The 20,211-nt window shown below is 42.2% G+C and overlaps 1 protein-coding gene across 1 annotated transcript in view; it reads left to right on the forward strand.

The window, feature by feature from the left end:
• LOC121615845 (contactin-associated protein-like 5) overlaps positions 1 to 20,211 on the forward strand; it is a 71,707-nt gene that overhangs the window by 34,145 nt on the left and 17,351 nt on the right. Inside the window, exons 9-14 of the mRNA XM_041950315.1 lie at positions 2,499 to 2,642; positions 2,744 to 2,903; positions 6,190 to 6,296; positions 8,494 to 8,613; positions 13,105 to 13,305; positions 19,193 to 19,349. Of these exons, the coding sequence (XP_041806249.1) occupies positions 2,499 to 2,642; positions 2,744 to 2,903; positions 6,190 to 6,296; positions 8,494 to 8,613; positions 13,105 to 13,305; positions 19,193 to 19,349 (889 nt within the window). The remainder of the gene's footprint in view (positions 1 to 2,498; positions 2,643 to 2,743; positions 2,904 to 6,189; positions 6,297 to 8,493; positions 8,614 to 13,104; positions 13,306 to 19,192; positions 19,350 to 20,211) is intronic.

Here is a 20,211-nt window from a genome sequence, read left to right on the forward strand (position 1 = left end):
ATCCTGTGCAAATGTGCTGCATCAAATAGAGACATGGGGGGGTAAATCTCTTAATTTCATTAGGATCCCAAACTAATACTAGTCTTGTGTGAAAAGGGTGCATGATACTGGAAACAGCGGAAATCTTCTCTTTGATGAATGTGCCGGATCGTCATCGAACGCTGACGTCCAAGCAGAGAAAACTTGACTGCTGATAAATCATTATCGTCCTGTGGTGCGTGAAGATGGGCTGGCTTACGTTAAAACACTTACATGTTGCTGCCATTTGCAGCCACTATAGTGTGCAACAGCCCCCTTTTCAGCTGCAGAATCATCAGAGCCATTAGAAACATGAAATTGCCGCACCACTCGTGAAAATTGGTGTTCTTCTGTATGCATTGTGTGAAGTTGTCAATTTCACACCTAATTAAAAGCCAGGCAAGTTCATAGATTAAAGAGTATTATCACCTTTCTCACCACTTTACTTCTCTGGTGTCACATACCTCAGTATCAAACGCAGTGCAGCAAAGCTCGTTAAACTGAGCTGCAGAGCTCGTCAAAGTTTTTGCAAATCTCTCTTCGAACTTCCTGTTCGTCTCACTTCTCTTTTTTGTCTTAGAAACATCACTCCATTGTTTAAAACAGTTTATATTTCAGTTTGAGAGTTAGACAACACAATAGCTTAAGGAGAAATGCCGTTGTCCCCGTTTGATTAAGTGCCGTACTTGAGTGAATTTCACAAGAGAGTTAATGTGGAAAGAATATTGATCTGCATCCTTCTGTGTTCGGCCCAGAACTGACCTGCACTAACATCTGCACCAGCTTGATTATCGCAGCAGCAGGAGATGCACAAGTGTCTGCGATGGGCGACACCCAAAATGAACCTTTGTTTCATTCACCTCACTCTGCCTCTGCTGCCAGTTGGGGTTGTCGAGGACTCGAGGCAGCTGCCACCGCAGTGTGGTGCAGTAATGACATGACATTGTCACATGAGACTGTGTATTTCCTGGAGGCAGCACCGGGGCTCAGAGATGGAGTCTCCGACAGAGGTAGAATAGGCAAATGTTTTATTTTTCTTAACAGCTGAGCAACTGTCACGCAGGTCACAGATGTGAGACAAAAAGCATTATATCTGTGTCCTAGATAGGAGTCTGACACTTCAAGCTTGGCCAGCAGCAGGACAGCAAGGAGGCGGTGAGATATATACAGCACGAGCTGAACGGGGGGAGGGAAACTCCCGCTGATGCTCGGCAACAGTCCCTTGTGGCTACGCTGCTTATTCCATGAAACAGTCAATGGGGTGGAGAAAAAATGCCAATGGCGCTCACAGTCTTCTGGGATAAAAGGTTGTGCTGTAAGCGAAAGGCATCATTGGATTGCAAGTGAAATTTTCTCTTCTCCCAAGAGGCTGGACAGACTTGATTTTAGACTAACTAAAACAACTCCCCGTGTGCACCCTGCGTGACCGCCCCGTCCCCTCTGAGAGCCCTCACCACAGCGCAGCACAGTCTGGATGCTAATTTAGTCCAAACGCAGTCATTTCCACGCGCAGCTTCCATTGTGGCATTGTCCTCTGGAAGGCTACAGCTCTCTGCGCTGAGCTGTCGCTGTGATTTAACAGAAATGATGTGCAGATAAAGCTGAGTTACTCATCTTTTGGGGTTTTAATCAAACTGAATGGCTTTAAACTGATTTTCAGACGTATTTTTGTTCCCAGGTATGAAAATGTTAAGCAAATGGCTTGACCAAATTCTGCTCTTTTAGCAGAAGGGAAGTTATGACACAATTTATAATGAGAACATCTGAGCCACTGTCATGCCTTTTATTCAGAAACCAGACAGGAAATGTGTCTAATGTCTGTACTGTAAGTGTGTCTCACTTCACAGTACACTTACTACATCCTACTCTTAATGGACACTTCTCCCAACATAGCTTCCACACAGTCCAGGGTCTGGCTGTCATTAGTGGTGGAGGAAGTATTCGGATCCTTCAAAAAGTATTATAAAAGCAGTAATACTGTAACATAAAGCATACTCCTTTAAAAGTAAACATTTTGCATTCTATTTTTTTAAGACACTTATTAACAAATATGAGGAGGCTGACGTTCGAGTCATTCCTCCTCTTTTTCACATTAATTTCATCATAATGATAAACTGTGCAGCTCTGACTCATCTCGTCTCTTGCCTCATGTGCCTGCGCGGCGCTGAGAGGAAACTCGGGGGTTTGACGCCAGTATTGGCAGCTATTCCAAAATTAAAAGTGTGTCTTTAACTAATCCCAAACCCATCTGAAATGAATAATAAATGATCGTGCTCTTCTGTGGCCATTGTTGTGTTTCTGGCTGCTGAGAAAACCGGCTATGACTACATCACACTCAGACGAACCAGAATGCAGAAGCAGAACTTCTTCACGGCCTCCGGGCCTGCAGGAAAGTGGACACAGCAAACGTCCCTTTCTGTGCTGCAGACCACTAAACTGTCATTTCTCTTCAAGGCTTCATGTGAAATGTCATTCTTTAGGTCACAGAGTCAACGATGGACTGTGGCACTCTGTGAGTCTCGACAGCAGGAGTCTACAGATCACTTTGACCGTGGATAGCGAGCCGTCCTCCACAATTGAACTGTGGGAGCAGCTGGAATCAAGAGGCAACTTTTATTTTGGAGGTTAGTAGATGAGATACATGAATTCTTTCTCTTTAACTCACACTGTAACAGAACGTGTTTGTCCTTTAAAACTAAATGTGGCACCATGTGTTTCCATCCAGGCTGTCCCACCATGGACTGTCAGTACCTGACTCTGGCCTTCCAGGGGTGCATGCGGCTCATATTCATCAACAGGCAGCCGATGAATCTCAATCATATACGGCAAGGGTTGCTGGGCAATTATAATGAGCTCCAGTTTGACACCTGCAATATAAGAGACAGGTAAAGTAGTCTGAAATTCTGATTTACACTTTTATTAATTAGAGGACAGTTCTCACAGAGATCTTACAGAAACTTTGACAGTCAACAGTCAAATGTTTCAAATGTGAAAGTCTGTATAACATTATCCAAGCTGGCAGCCGAGAGTTATTCATGCCCACATTGTTAATTTGTAGATGGCAGTGTGTTGTCTGCAGAGCTGCCTGAAAGTCACTGACATCTTGTCCTATAGAAGCAAACACGCTGACAGATTCATCCAATTAAATTGCAACAGAAACTCAGCAACACCTTTTCTGGCAGAGGACTATGCTAACAAGCTGCTCCCTACTGGCCTGTGTGGCATCCCTCCCTATCCCTATCCCTCATTACCCTGCACAGCTGTGGGCCCTGTGAACAGGATTGGCAGACCTATGAGCTCGATGAATGTCTGCATGTGGCTCGGAACATTTAAAGAGAACAAGACAAACATGCAAACTGCAGGTTTTGTGTTTTTTTTTTTTACCTTCTATTTGCCCTGAGGAGTATTTCTCCTTTGTCAGATTTCAAACTATCTGCTTTCTAGCCCAGATTGTCCGCTGTCAGAGGATATGCAAACACAACAGTGCTGCCAGTCTGTTGTGTCAGTGGGTGAAGGGAAGCACTGTAGGATGTGATAGAACAATGAAATGAGACGTTTCCTGCTCCTGAACTGAATGAATGCATCTTTTACATATATAACATTAATTTTTTTCTTTTTCTGTCAAAAACTGATGGATGGGTGCAGAAGTCGTGTGGCGGTTGGGGTGAAGATAATTTTTACAGTATGAATCGCACATGGTGAACGTTTCTGATTGTTTAAAAAACATATCTAAACAATCTAATCATATAAAGAAAAATCCTTTAAGCTACGCTGATCACTTTTTGGCCACTAGGGAGCAGACAAACCCAACAAACTGACAGTTCTGAAGTATTATTGCGTACAGAATTGTCATGGCCTACGTGTCAGCAAACACTTAAGTAGTTGCCTAGTTAAGCATACTTACAGCAGAGGCAGGTTTAACCTGCATTAACTGATTTTTTGGCCATTTTTGAGGCTGTAGCGCTCTGAACACATCATTTTACAAAGTTGAAATCGCTAACATGTTAGCAAAAAGTTACCAATTCACGCAAACCAAGAACAACATATTAATTAAGTCCAATATTTACTCACCTTGTAGCTCTGGAGGAAAAAAAGCTATCCTACAAATGAAACAACCCATCTGCATGAATTATGCAGTATATGCAAAACTCTGATTCCAAAAAAGTTGGGACGCTGTGTGAAATGTAAATGAAAACATAATGCAGTCATTTCCAAACAGGCTGTGTTTACTGACAACGGTTTTACAAACTGTTCCTGAGCACATGTAGCAACGTCCTCTATACAATCATGTGGTATATGTTCAGGTGGTGAACCTCCCTCCATACTTGCTTGTGAACGACAGAGCCTGTCGAAGATGCCCGTTTCATACCCAATCATGATACTATCACCTGTTACCAATGACCAATCACAACTCTCCCAGTCTTTTGTTGCCCCTGTACCCATTTCTACATCAAGTAAATATAGACCAATATAATCATGAAGTTGAATATCTGCTCACCTTTTTTGCTCTGGTTTGGCCTCCACCAACTCCTGAGGCAAATATCTGGCTCCTAAGTCGGTAAGGTGATGGGCAGGTAGTGTACAGTGGGCTCATCAAAGCTGAAAACAGCTGTCTGCTGCTGCTGCTGGAAACAGTAAATTATTCATAACACCAAACCAAGCAATCTCGGGTTAAAAAGCTCCGACTTAAAAATGACTTTAAAGTTAACTGTTAACACGAAACGCATTGTGAAATGTTGCCAAAACATTTCAATGTATTTTTGATCTTAATAATTGATAAGTGTTGATAGTCTCTGTATAATGTATTTCATAAAAAAGAGGCAAACAAAGTTTATGATATAGCCAACAAATGAGACCAGCATCTACTTACATTATGCAGTGAACACACACAGCAACAAAGAACCGTCTGCAGAGCTGAAGGTAAATTTGTGAGTGGGTGACGTCCTCACTTCCTTCTTCTTGGTGGCTCGCTGATGTCTTTGTAGCATCCTGTGCTGTAATCCGTTGTGACGACTTGACACGTGAGGCTGCTGCTACTCAGCTTTGCAAATGTTTATTGCATTGATGTTAACTTTAAGTTCACTTACTGTGGCCCAGTTAATGACCCCCGAGTAAGAGAAAATTAACTTTTTAATCTCTTTTTCTCTGTGCGTAATTAAACCTTGTGACTCAGTTTATGGTCAGTGTGCAGTTTGGTGTGCTGGCTACTGTAAATCTATGACCTGTAAGGGCACCCAACACAACAGAAAATGGCTTGATGGTAATTAAACCAGCGGCTGCAACCTTATCCTTGTTGCGGCTGGCCCGCTCCGCTGCAGTTAATAGGTGGGAGATGAAAGTGTATGAAATTATAGATGCATGCTCGAAAGGCTGGCAATTATGTGAAACTGAAGGAGGCTTGAGGAAGGGACTATTAATCAGAAGAGTGTGGTTTGAAATTTCTGTGAAGCGCTCATTGTGTCAAAATCCCATTAACAGGCATTCTAGTCTGAAGGTGACAGTAAAGCTTTTATTTTTAGAGAAACACCTCGACGTGTCAGCCTTTTTAAATTCAGACAAGGGCACAGTATGAGACACTATCATTTCACAGTTGTTCGGGATTTTTAATGAAACATGAATAAACAGCAAATTAGTCTATTGGGTGAGTTCCAAAGCGGCTGTTCATAATTGCATACAAAAGAATAAAGAGAACAGTGAGCAGGGGTCTTGCTTGCCTGATAAATAAAAGATCAGGTTCGCAAACACGAACAAAAGAAGTATCTCTATTGGTACCTAATGCAAATGCAAAAAGGTTTGTATGATGTTTTGTCTTGCTGCCAAGGAATTGGGATTGCTTTGCGCCACTCTGAAGAAGTGTATTTGGAGTAAACTAGAGCTGGAAGAATATTTCAATTAGTCAACACAATAAGCATTATTTGCAGCTATTTTTATAATCAATGTTCAGGTTCCAGCTTTTGAAATGTGATTGTTTTGCCTCTCTCTTCAGTTTTATATCGTCGGAAATAAAAAGCATGTTCCCGTTTCAGATTGCTTCCTGGAAGCATTTGTATTTTTTTTCTAAGCTCTGATGTTCCACTGACAAAACAATCATTTGATTAATTGAGAAAGTGATGACTAGGTCAATCAATAATGAAAACAATCTCCTGATAGTAACCAGATTTTGTTTTTCAGATGCCTTCCCAACCTGTGCGAACATGGAGGCCGCTGCTCTCAGAGCTGGAGCTCCTTCTCCTGCGACTGCTCGGGGACGGGATACTCTGGAGCCACCTGTCACAACTGTGAGCAGTTCATCTCACTTTCATTTCTTCACCTCGCCTCAAACCTGCCATCACACCCTCTGCTCCTCCCCGTATATTCGGGCTCTACTGAGCTGTGTCATTTGATTCAGCGCACACACCTGTCTTGCACCTACCTTTCTTCACTTTGTACAACTGAGAGGCAAAGCAAAAAAACTTGCCCTGCCTCAACCTGACATGACCTTACAATCATCGCTGCTACTCTCGCCTCCACATTTCAGAGGATCTGTGCTTTTTTTTGCTACATCCCTAAATAACTTGAGACTTGCTGTCTTTAGACTGACTCCACATGTAGCTGTGTTCCTTGTGGGTGTCATTTTTTGACATCCTCCAACATTGCCTTGATATTTGTTGCGGAGACGGCTTTCGGAAACTGTGTGAAATTCTTCTGCTCCAGAATACTGATTTCTTGTTTATATACAGACGAACGCAGTTTTCTTTGCATGTTGGAGGGTGCATGACAGATAAGAGCATCTGCCGAATTAAAACATATTTTAATTTTACTTCCTTACACGCAGAAAATCTGCTTTTTCCAGCTACAGTTTAGACTTGAAACTGGAGCATTTGAAAGCCATCACGGAGAGTGTTGGCTGTAATAAGTGTGGAGGGTGGTGTCTTATTTACCCTTTCCAAAACTACAAAAAAATACAAGAACAAGAAACATGTCAGAAGTGGATCCAACTCTGTGTGTGTGTGTGTGTGTGTGGTGTGTGTGTTTGTGTGTGTGTGTTTGTGTGTTTCTGCTCTGCTGTGAGATGCAAAGAACTAACTTGCTTTCGACCTATAGTTTAATCTAACCCTGCATTACTTCTAAAGTAGGATTTTATTCTACATTATTTTATGAGGTTGTGTAAATAAAATAATAAATAAATAGATGAATCAATAAAATGCAATTGCACATCCTCTGCACAGTATTTCCCCACAGCTGTGAAGCCTGCGCTGGGTGCTGCTATATCACAAGGCAATGTAATAATAATAAAAATGATAATACAGTTCATTTGTATAGCACTTATGAAATCAGCATTACAAAGTGTTCTTCAGATAAAACACAACAATAAAATACACAGTAATGTATGAATAAACAGGCAGGCGTAAGGAATAAAAGAGGACTAAAACTTCAAAACAGTGGATGAATAAAAACCATAAATAAAACATCAAGGATAGAATGTAAAAAGAATGGGTGGATTAAAACTTAAAATAGAGCAGCGCGAGTGCTCTGCAACACCAAGAATAAAGTACAGGGTAATTGAAGAGGTTAGAATAAAGAATAAAGCTAACAATGTAAAGAAAAGATGATCTGGGAGCCTTCAAATAAAAAGAAGGCTTCAAAAGTGATTTAGAAGAAAGTGATGTCGCACCTGAAGCTCCAGATCGTCGGGCAGGTTGCTCGACAGCCGAGGAGCCCCAACAGCCGTGGTCCCCTTTAGTCTTCAAGTGTGAGGACCAGTCAGCAGGTTGATGTCCGAGGACCTCGGGCTGCATGCTGGTTGGTGAAGACACAGCAGCTCAGATAGCCTGAGGCTAGGCCATGAAGAGATTTAACTTACTTTAACTAACTTTTCTTGGTTTTTGTTAGGGGTCTGGACTCCATTCATTGATTTCTGATGTAGACCCATTGAAGACCATTACAGAAATCCAACTGTGAGGAAATAAAAGCATGAATGGTAGTTTGAGTTTCATTAAAACTCAGCATTGACCATATTCTATATCCTCAGATGGCAGTAGCACGACTGGATGACATCGTTAGCGTGTCTGTCAAAGTGAGGCTAGTGTCAGAGCACAGCGGGGTTCCTGACATGGGCATGTGCAGAACATTAATTGATAGGGGGACAGCGGAGAACTTTGGAATTATTTTCATTGGACATTATGACCAGAGAGACTTGAATATGTCAGACTTCATCAGATTTTCCACATCATACTTATGATACTGGCTCCACTGCAGGCTGACTTTTTGACTGGGACCCGTTACTGGAAACTGGATACAGACAGGACAGAAACATATGCCACCAGCAGCCACCACTTCACTTTTTTTTTAGGATGAAAACAGTAAACTTGTAAACAGTTCATAAATAAAGATAGATTTTTTGCAGTCAGATGACTCAGCCGGTGGAAAGCTGCTAGAGCGTGGGCTGATTCTTGGAGGAATAGCTGATTTCTGTCCCCACTCTGCTTATTCCAGCCATCTACGAGTCATCCTGTGAGGCCTACAAGCTGATTGGCAGCTCCTCGGGCTTCTACTCCATTGATCCAGATGGGAGTGGTCCCCTGGGGCCCACACAGGTATACTGCAACATGACAGGTGAGATCATTGTAGTTCACATGCTGTCACCTTTACTCTTTTTTACTTCCACTGAGATCTGGCAGAAAGCTCAGCGTAAAGAGTCCACTCACGTAGAGATCGCACTGCATCGATCCGTAGCCGGCTATCTGACAGTTAACCATCCAGTAATAAATCGCTAAGGCCACTCAGGGCAGTTCCTGAGAGTTTAGGACATATCTGTGAGAAGTCACTGTCTTTCGTAAATGTCCGTGTGGTTACTGCAACAATGCAGTATCTCAGGGTGTTTTCCCATCTGACCGTTCAGTTCCGTCGAGCCTTGCTGCGGTGCAGACAACGCTTGAAAAGCAGGATCTCAGTCCGTTTTTGGAGAGTTTGTTTGTGGCGTGAACACAAATGGACCAACCACGGTATTTCTGTTCCTAAGTTTAAGCGATCAGATTGATTATAGGATCAGGAAGCGATCCTATAATCAATCTGTATAAGCAATGTATATATTTACGTGAATCTTGTAGTAACCATGGCAACAGGTATGCAAATAATACCACTAACCCTTAAAATCAAAGTTATTCCTTTGTGACACCAGAGAACATACGGTAAATATACCGGCAGAAGCACTCAGGTGCTGTCAGGCTCTGGAATTTGATTACCCCACATGAGTCCTGATGATGAGCTGATGGTGCAGGATGACAATCACCAACACTCTATGTGGTCCATATCAGTGTCTTTAACCTTATGTTTACTCCACCTGGTTTGTTTGTAAAAAGACAGACCAGACCTCGATCACAAATAAAATGCAACAGTGTATCAGTTTTTCCTTTGGTGAAGACCAAATGAAGCAAACTACAGCTGTGAAAGCACCCTTAGATACTCGTTTAATCTACGACTGGGCTCTAAACTCTCCTGTCTTAGAAGCTTTGATTAAAAGGGAAAGTTATCATAGTGCCCTCATCAAAGAGTAGCCACAAGAAGCAATGTGCTTTTCACATTTCGCTGAAATCATTAGAAGCCGTGGCTCTCTCAAATTAAAAAGTATCATGACAAGATTACAATTTAACAAGCTTACAAGTCTAAAGCCCCACTAGTGGCCTCTAGAGGCGGCAATTTCCATTAGAGCACAGGGTCATTAAAGCCAAAAGGTTTAATCCCTTTGGTAGCACTAATATGCTCAGTAAATTTCATGCTGGTCTGCCATTGAATTATGAGATATTTTGTGTGCTAGGACGACATTTTGACGTGCGGATGAAAAGTGTCCAAACTGGAGCAGTCTGCATATTACATTTGTATTTTCTTGTGTGCGACATGTGATTTTGACCTGATTGTCATGCAGAAGTCAGGGTGGCAGCAGCTGGGGACCATGAATATCCGCATCAGATTTCAGAAATTTTCCCCCTTTTTGAAACAGCGCAGTGTGGTGTTTATGTGTAGCTCAAGGAGAAACGATTGACCTCATTTTGAAGGAGAGTTGAGGGTGAGGAGTCGATAAAATCATTACAGAACATGCTCTGAGCAGCACAAATAGCCATACTGAACTTCATAGCAAGATGTGGAGTTTTGGAGATGATAGGACTTACATTCCCGTTTGACCTTTAATTATTTACAGTGTGCAATTACGACTTGGCGGTTGGGTTTGGGCAACTAGTTTTATTTTGATAATGTGAAAGGGATGGTCTTTTAGAAGTCAGGCCTTTCATGCTATCGCCCCATCACACCTGTTGTATCACTGTGATCTGCTGATGGCAAGAACACATGCTCTGTGTCCCCCGACCTGTCGCCTGAGATATGACATTTGACAGACAGGGAGAGGGACACAGCCTGATCCACAGCCCTCCTGACATGCAGGACAAAACATATTCAGAGGAGTTTTGTCACTGTGGAGGCAGCATTCATGACTGAGCTGTCACAACTTCCTCACTTACTTTGTCCTCTGCAAGGTTAACACAGCGGTGACGCGACAGAGGCGAGCGCTGTCACCTCCTGCTGTCTGCGGCTGACATTTTCTGTTTTCAGTCTTCCCCACGCAAATCTGAATCATTCAGCAGCAGATATACCTCAACTTGACCTCAATTAAGGAGTCTATTAGAAATGTAAATAACTCTAAGCCTGACAACCTGATGTGAATAATCAGAAAGTAGAGAGGGATTTTCTCCGACGCAGAGTAAACAGGAACTCTACATATTGAAAATGGAGCGGGGATGGAAATAGGAGGGACTCCTCATCTCATTTTATTGTATAACCTCTTGACTACCTTTTGTATGCAAATGTATATGAAATCAGTCAAACTCGAGTGTGTCATGCTATAAGCGACGCGCGCAGAACTGCTAGTTCCACCGCTGTGATGAGATAGCGTCTTATGGAACTGAGAGGCTTGTTTCAGGATGATAGAGAACTGTTGCTTGGAAACAAGTGCACGCATTAGGCTTTCAGGCATGCAAAACTGCAAAGATTTGTGAAATGTCACCAACAACACTGATGTTTCAGCCAACAACACAGAATGTCTCACTGACTCGCTAATGAACTCGGCCACGATGCTGAGATGTACAGTAAAATATGACACGCAACTGGGTCATAGCAGCACGATGAATCAAAACAGCTACTGTAATATCATTTTTATATATATCAGCTCATTAGTCTACGGTTTGTAGACTTTAAAACAGCTCTGAGCTTTTTGCATGTGTTGTATTTTAACCTTAATTAAAGCTCAAACCTAGCACCTAGCTCATCCAAACCGATGGACCAGTTTCTGTGATGGTAGCTCTACGATGATACGAGCGGTCAGCTGTACACCGTCACCGTCCATCTCGGTAGTCTCAACCTGTTCAACCTCAGCTCAGCTTCAGCTTCAACATGGCCGGTAAGCACTGTCGCATCGTGAGCTGTAACGGCAGTGCAGGAGTTAAAGACAGAGTAAATGTGTGACCACACGCTTAGCATTTTCTCACTTTGGGGAGGTACATTAGAGGTAGTTTAAATTAGACATTTTAACACAATGTGTTATGTGTTCCACAGTGAGAGGCTACATGGAATGATAATTACTCAGGATCTTTTCATAGCTGTGACTGTTACCTACAGCAGTAAGAGCGCCATCTGTGACAGGTTGGTTTAGGACCCAAACGCAGTCTCACCAGAACACAGGGAGTTTTTACCAGCATTAATCTCAGGCTTGGCAAACACAGAGAAGCAGCCACCCGGTTCAAAGTTCAGATTGAAGTCTCAGTGCTTTCTGCAGCAGTTCAGTCTCTTCAAGTTTCTCGAGAACAGATGCCCGTGCATTTGTGTTTTATGAGCACTTTATATGTTTCAGACGAGGATGACAGGTAAAAACGACTGGTAATGAGAGCTATTTCAGGTTTTCGTGGCGATTCCCATTCCCTATTACCTGAATGTAGAAAAGCTAATCATGCCGTTTTCAGGTTTTCCATCCATCTACCCCGTTCTCGTGAACGTGAAACATCTCAGGAATGCATTGAGGAAATTTTGTCGACTTTGGTACAAACGTTCACTTCAAGTCAAGGATGGACTGATTAGATGTTATAACTTCCATCTCGCCTATTAAACTCATTAAAGTCTTGACTGCATATGTTTTGTGAGTCTGGAAAGACGTGGATGGAACAGATGCAGCTTCATCCACAAGGCGGTTATTCTCGTTAGGTTAGCGTGCTGATACAAAATCAGGAATGTAATTAGACAACATAATTTGGCTCTTTTGGTGAACAGTAGGGTTGCCAACAATGCTGCCTGAACAAATCTCACACCGAATAAGAAGAAGCCTCAAAACGACTCCTCCTGCTTTTTCTGACAGAGGATAAAGTCTGAATATCAGGCTTTTTCTCCAGAGCCCAGAGTACACTGTTCCTGTGACACACACACCGCTCCAAAATCAAAAAACACCTTTCATGTCGGCTCAGTAGAGTTGCCTCACTTTGCTCTTCAGTTTCACATCTGTGACATATTGAAACGTTCATAGAAGATACAGCTTTTAAACAAAACAAAGACAGGTTAGGTTGGATTGATCAGGCTAACCAGCCTCTGAGTTTTTCCAAAGCATGGATTGTATGGAGTGGTGTTGTAGTGGACTGTATTATATTGAGAGATGTTTAAATTCCAGCACAGCACCACGGCTAACTATGGCCTCATTAATAAACATACAATTGAATTAAACTCTCTGTGACAATGTCAACAAAAATGACATTATAATCTTTACACTGTGTGTTTTTCTCCTTCATTTAATTTTTCATGCAGATTTACTGTTTGCAGATGAAACTATTTGTATCCGGATTCTCTTGAAAGTCACATTTTCTAATGTCGCCCTAATGTCACAGCAGGCCTGCTCATACAGTGCACTGACTTCACTGCAAGCCAAACAGAAAAGTGAACATCCCTGATGTATTTAGAGAAGGTGTTTGCTGACAGACTAACCTCTAACTTACACGTTTTTTGTTTGTGCAGGAAAATTTGATGATGATGCGTTTGCAGTGAGTTCATGCTAACAGGTGGAGTCTTTTCTTTCAGAGGAGAAGGTGTGGACGGTGCTGTCACACAACAGCACGGCTCCGGTTGCAGTCCAGGGCTCCTCTCTTCACAAACCTCACATCATGAAGTTCAACTACAGCGCCTCGCCTGAGCAGCTCCACGCCATCGTCTCAGGGTCGGAGCAGTGCCAGCAGGAAGTGGTTTATAACTGCAAGAAGTCCCGTCTCTTTAATACAAAAGGTGAGCCTTATTTTCCCCCGAATAGAGGGAGTAGGTGTCCAGATGGTCTCAGAGGGGGGGGGGGAGGAGGGGAGTGATCAAAGGTTGAAAGCCACAGTGAAACAGAAATTACAACGTCTGTATCTTCTTTAATGAAGCTGTTGCTCTGCAAGCTGCTGCAGTCACAAGCTAACAGTCGATTCATTCAGGGTTTATATGGTGGACGGGGTTAGCTGCTGCTATATTTTTGGATATTGACACATTTTTGGTTATTTTAGCTGTGTACCAAAGCATACAGTTAGACAATGAATATGGGCTTAAAGTGCCTGCTCTTAGCTTTAATTCGTAGCCCTCTGTTTTCCCTGCAACCTAAAGAAAGAGTCAAAGTGTTGCATTGGCATTACCCTCAAGAATAGAAAGGTTCGACTTTACCAAAAAAAAAAACATCTGAAAATGCCAGCATTAAAACTGGATAGATGAAATTCAGATCAACCTGTACCAGAATGATGGGAAGGAAAACGTATGGAGAAGGCTTGGAAGGGCTCACCATCTGAAGCATACCTCATCAGCTGTGAAACACAGTGGAGGCAGTGCGATGGCATCTGCACGCATGGCTTCCAGCGGCACTGCGTCACTGGCCGCTATTGATGATGTGACAGAAGACAGAAGCAGCGACATTTATTTTGTCTGCTCGGGTTCAGCCAAATCCGGCAAGGTCGATTGTACGGTGCCTCACACTGAGACTGACGGTGACCCAAAACAGACCGTGAAAGCGACCAGGAGAAGTGGAATATTCTGCAGTGGCCGAGTCAGTCGCCTGATATCAGCACAACGGGGCGTGCATGTCATTGCGGAAGATAAAACTAAAGGCAGGAGGACCCACGAACAAACAGCAATGCATCGGCTCTGATGGCTGATCCCACAGGTGCTCATTGGAGGTGCAGCTAGAAGTACGAAGAACAAGATCCAGGAAGTCTTACCTACTTTTAACCTGGCAAGGCACAATGAATTTATTATGCCTCATGAGCATATAGGCAGACAAACAGACAAATTAATATTGACTCTAGGAGACTTGCCTTGTTTTTTGCTTGTCTTGACCATTTAATATTAGGCAATGCTTCCTGAATCTCATTTTTTATTAAAAATGATCATTATTTATCATTCAGCCCCTGAAAATAAGGCACAGTGTATGAAACATGTCAGGTGATATTTTTGTTCACCCCCTCGAATCAAAGCTGAGGGTCTGCACTTCAGTAGCATCTCGATTGTTGCGTTTCAAATCCGCTGTGGTGGGGCACGGAGCCAGCACTGCACAACGGTTTGTAATATTGAAAAGTGTTCGACCAGGAATGAAGGCTTGCCTGTATTTGATTGGCCAGTGCAGCGCCTTGCCAGATGAGGCTGCACTGTGTCCTTGTTCATTTTTTTTTTTTTAGCTGGGCAACCCTGTGTTTGTTTGTTTTTTTGTTGTTTTTTTGGCAGAGCCTTCTGCATTGGCACCCCCACTGTGTTGCAGGACTGGCCTCATTCAAATGAATGAAAGGCCTTTGTTTTTCACGCAGCGCTCAAGTCGAAGTCATGGCCTCGGCGTGGACGTCGTGCGTGTTGAATGTTCGGTGCTTTGCAGCATCAGGGGAGTGTTTGCTGTCGCATTGTGAATGGAAAGTCGGGCAGTCTGTGCTCTGTCACATTGGGAGCTGCTGCCCCTTCGACACCCTGCCTTCTGCTTCTCTCTTCTTGTCGTGTTTTCACAATACCTAGAAGGGCGGTCTGCAATCCTTTTGTGTGCACTCATCTTGAACTGCTCTGGCACCTACGGTGGCCCAAACAACATTTGCTCTTAAAATCATGAAACATTCATGAAGTCCCAGATTCCACTATTCCCTGGGTGGCATGCATGTGAAAACAAACAAGTTCATTATCACACCAGACATCAAAGAGAGGCAGTAAACAGGCAATTTTATAGCTGCATGAACACAGTCTGAATGTTCTGATGGTGGCCTTTGTTGTTTGAGCTCCTGTGGAAGAAGGTAAATGTCTCTCACTTTCCTGAGTGCGTGGATACAAATAATATGACTTTTGACAACAAACACACTTTGCAGCATATTCAGATTAATTATTTGACAAAATTGCGCTTACCATGCTAATTTGCGGGGATAAGAACAACAAGCACAGCTGTTTGAAGCCTACTGGGATCACAGATGCACGCATGTGCCAAGAACTTGTGAAGTTCACCTCCAGTTGTCGAGTTGTGTAGCGTGTCCCCTCTCTGTCGTCTCCCCCGTCACTCTCTGCTGTTACTGTCACTTAAGACACAGATGTTCAGTCATTTACTCTGCTTGTAATGGTGTTCAACTGTGCTCTAATTTGCATTATTAAAGGCTCATTTTTTTTCCTGATTTCACGCCAATACTGAAGTTTGCTGAGAGGAGAACTGAGAACTCTGTGGCTTTTTTTAGCAGTGCAGTGACAAACATTCACAACAGCAACTTAATGCTCCTCTTAGTGTCCTGTGCCTCAGTCTTACTATATTTATATTATGTCAGTGTTGATGCATTTGTTCAGGTAGTGTGTCGTGTATGAGGCGGCTTGGCATTTCGAAAACCTTCATTAAAGCTTGCACCACACTCATCTCTGTCCACCAGATGGGGTCCCAGAATGATGATGTTGGCCTATCAAGCCAGTAGCTGCTATGATCTTTTTTTATTTTTGTTATTCTTATTATTTTTTTTTTTTTATTAAAGCACTTGTACTTTAGGGCTCTGAACACACTCCTCCCTGTTTGAGATTGATGAAATACCAATTTTTGATGACAACCAGCATGGAGTTTCAAAGCACCAGACATGTGAACTGAAAATAATTTAGTTATTATTACCATTTCATTTCTGGCTGTCAGAGTGTTCCTCTGGCACCATTTGCTGTTTGTTCTCACCTCTACCAGGTTTTTGATATCTGAAATTTCTGATTTTTTATTTTAGGTTTTATTACCACTATTTTTTACGACATGTATTTGTGATCGTTTTATATTATGATCTTCTAACAATGTCATGGCTCAAAGTCACACACCCCCTTTTTCCTAAGATATTGGTTCCATTGGTCCAAAAGTTGCAGGATCACATCAGTACATCAGTGCAGGAGGAGATCTAGGCCACAGCTTCATGTTGTGTTTCTGATGTAGTTAGCAGAGCATCAGTCTTTTTTTTAATTGAATGAAATGCAGTTATACAGACTGAGTTGATTTGAGAAATATAGGCATAGTTTGTGTGATAGTTGGCCTGTACCAGCTGAAGTAGCCATCCATCAATCTGGTTGTTTAGCCGTCTGGCTCCCCAGCTAGATATACAGATAGTTCAGGGACTCATTTTGGGGTCTTGCAGACAGACTTAAAGGTAGGTATGAAAATCCTACACTTGACTGATTATGTCTGGAGGGGAGCTCTAATCGTGCTCTCCCAGAATTTTGCCTTTAGCTGAAAAATGAAGCCATATGGAAGTGTCAAAACCTGCTGTTCCTCAAATGGCCACTTAAGGCTGGCTCCAAAAGTGAGTCAATCCCCATAGACCACCATATGAAACTGGCCAACTTTACAGCAGAAATAAACATTTCGACAGCCTGGTACAGAACACCTTCTTTGTCTCTATAGCGAATTTCCCCGTTCATGACAGCTGTATGGGTGTGAATTTTTCTATACCTCGGTCGTTTAAATTGCAGTAATACTTAAAGTTATCCATAATTATGGGCATGGCTGCTTTGAGTGACTGCTCCAACCCACCTCAGCTCCGCCCACGCTCCACCTCTTTGCTCATATTTGGATTAGCCAGGAGTTTGTCAGGATAGTGAAGGTGTGACAGAGCTTCACAATGGCTCTTCAGAAACCTGACTACTTCCATGTTTGATACAGTCTATGGATGCTCTGACTGTAGATATAATGAACACGGCAGCTGCTTGTGAGGCTTTATGAAGCAGTTGCCAAAATTTTGGCTCCCATTCGTTTCAGTAAAGGAGAGAGTGAGATGCATTTGCTTTCTTGCTGTGAAAAAGGTCCTGTCAATATCGAGCCAATTTGGGGCCGAGAGTGAGACTCACCTCTCCTTCAGGAAGTATTGATTGTTGCCTTTTCTTATTGTGTACCTGTTCAGTGTCTGAATAGTGTTTAAAACAAGCAGCAGAATAGGGGAAAAGGGACGTGGTGTGTCTCCAATGAGCGCAAGGACAAGGATAGAGGTAAAAGACAATAAAGCATGTATTATTTTCAACCTTTGTAATGCAAATGCCTGTGTTAGCTCAAGCCCACATTATTTCATTTCATGCCAGTGTTTCACCACTGACTACAAGCAACTTCTGTTCAATCCTAGTCACACTGTGGTGTTACACTGTTCATCGCAGGCCATCAGCTCCTGTTTGAAGTTCTGGATTTCTAGGGGCATTATCTACACGAGGGGGCAAACAGAGTGAAGACCCACTTGGTGACTTAGACCAATATGACATGCATATCTATACATGTCAGAAACCTTGTCTAATGCAGCTTTAATGTATTCTGGCTAAGAAGAAAATGCCATAGCATGTGACACTTGATTATGTATTGTGACATGTAGCTTAATGGGCTTTTCCTTGCTCGCTGGCCTCATCTCCAATGCAGGGTCACGTTGTGTGACAGATGATTGAAGCCGGACCACTTAACCCCGTAGTGGAGGTAATGACTTGTGCCTTTATGGCTTCGCCGTAGCCTCATTGACAGTCACAGGCAATGTGTCATGAAATGCCAGCAGAGAATCAAAACAAATGAATTTATGCAACGAAGAAAATAACGATTTTCATTAAAGAACAAAGTGCACAATTCATGAGAAATCTGGCCGTTTAAGAGAATAATGGGAAATGTAAACTGGTCAGACTTTTTTGTGATTTCTCTTTTTCTTCTTCTTTCTTTTCTCTCTCCATTTCCTTCACTCTGTTTGCCCTGTGATCGACTTTCTATTCCTTACTATACTTACTACATTTATATTTATCTCGGTTTGAGTGTTGTGGAGGTCTCTGTGTAAGCACCCTGCTTCCAGCTCAGGTTTTCTATTCATTTGCTCGTTTATTTTACAGAAACCATACAGATAAACAGCATTATGTGCTAACAGGCAGTGCAACAGATGTGATGTCTATAGGCCGTCTAGCAAAAGCTAACATGCAGCACCTCTCCCAGGTTAGGCTTTTAAATCAAAGCTGAAAGAGTCAAACAAATGAGTTAATACAAGATCAGGATTGATGATTATGTGTATACCTCTACATGCAGGTGTCACATTGACAACAAGGTGTGAGAGTGTGTGTGTGAAGCATGAATACGGTATGTAAACATGCTTTTATGTATGCCTGTACGTACTGTATAGCTGTGTTTGTGTATGTGAATATATTCATGTATCTAGTATATTATCTTGTATATTGCTTTAATAAGTGCCATCAAATAGACAATTGAATTGAATTTTCTCTTTGCCTGTGTTTGAATACTTGATCTGTGGGCTCATGACCAGAATGTTCTAAATATCTGAATGCATGCTTTTATTTTGTGAGGTTTTGTTACTTACCTTCATCCTGTTTTTTTTTGCTTGATTTTATTCTCATTATTATGTCTCATCTTTTGTAATCCTCTCTGCACAGCTGCCTCTGACAGAACAGGATTTCTGTAACGTGCTTATCTATAAGTCTTTCCTTTTTTTATCTTTTTTTTCAATGTGCTTCCATTTATACTGGTTTTGTTTTGTTTTTTGCATTTTAATATAAAGCCAGTGAAGCAAAACATCGCAATCCTCCAAATATAACCCCTGACCTCGACCTACTTGAGCCTGAGCTCTGGCTGTGGCTGTGGCTGTGGCAGGCATCAGGCCGTTGCAGTGGCCCCTGACTGTCTGGTGTGTTGTTGCAGATGGCAGTCCGATGTCCTGGTGGCTGGACCGGGAAGGGGAGAGACGGAGCTACTGGGGAGGATTCCTGCCTGGAGTTCAGCAGTGCTCCTGCAGCCTGGAGGAGAACTGCATGGACATGAACTACTTCTGCAACTGTGATGCTGATGCAGATGCATGGTACATAATGCAGGCGCATACATTTTGCCATTTCCGTCCCAAAAAGGGTCTTTTCTTTCATTTTTTTGCAAGATGTTTTATTGAAAGAGATGTTAATATTTTTCCTACCTTTTTTATATAATTGAGGGCAGGTTAAATAACAATTACACCTCTCTGTATAATGTAATTCAGTTCAACAGCACCTAAAACTACATCCTCCACAATGATCATTAAGTTAAATCAACACCTCTTTAAAACACTTTAGAAAAAAACTGAAAAGAAGAACCTTCATGAAGACAGGATTTATAGCAGGACTTCTGTATTAGAGTGCATTAGTTTTAGTTAGATGTACCTTAATGGAGTGTGTCCAACCCACACCTATATTGTCCCCATCATGATCTAAATATAAGGTTCAAATATGAATCGAGCGGAGCGCTAAAGAAAAAATCATAATGACATCATAGTTGCTCCGTGGTATATCCATAAACTACCACCCTGAGATTGACGAACAGAGATAGAAGAATACAGAGATAGAAGTTATAATAAATTAGTCAGTTCATTGCTTTCATTGAGCATATTCCTGAATCCTTTAACCCGCGTACCAAGCACAGAGAGTCCAGACTCAGCTTAGTGTTTTTCTTCTGCATCTATGTTGAATAATTTCATATACCAGCGTTTCCTCTAAAATGATTAATTACAACCCATACATAACATTACAGTTATGATGGTACAAATCATCTGAATGAAGAAACAAAGGCTGTATTATAGTTTCGGTGTATTAGACGTTCTGAGTGTGTTTATTTCGGGTATGTTAATCCACTCCAAAGCTCCTCTCGATTCAGCTCAGTTTGCATATTATCCAGCGGCAGTTGTCTGCATTGTG

Source organism: Chelmon rostratus, chromosome 13 (assembly GCF_017976325.1).
Source record: "Chelmon rostratus isolate fCheRos1 chromosome 13, fCheRos1.pri, whole genome shotgun sequence".
Lineage (NCBI taxonomy): Eukaryota > Metazoa > Chordata > Actinopteri > Chaetodontiformes > Chaetodontidae > Chelmon > Chelmon rostratus.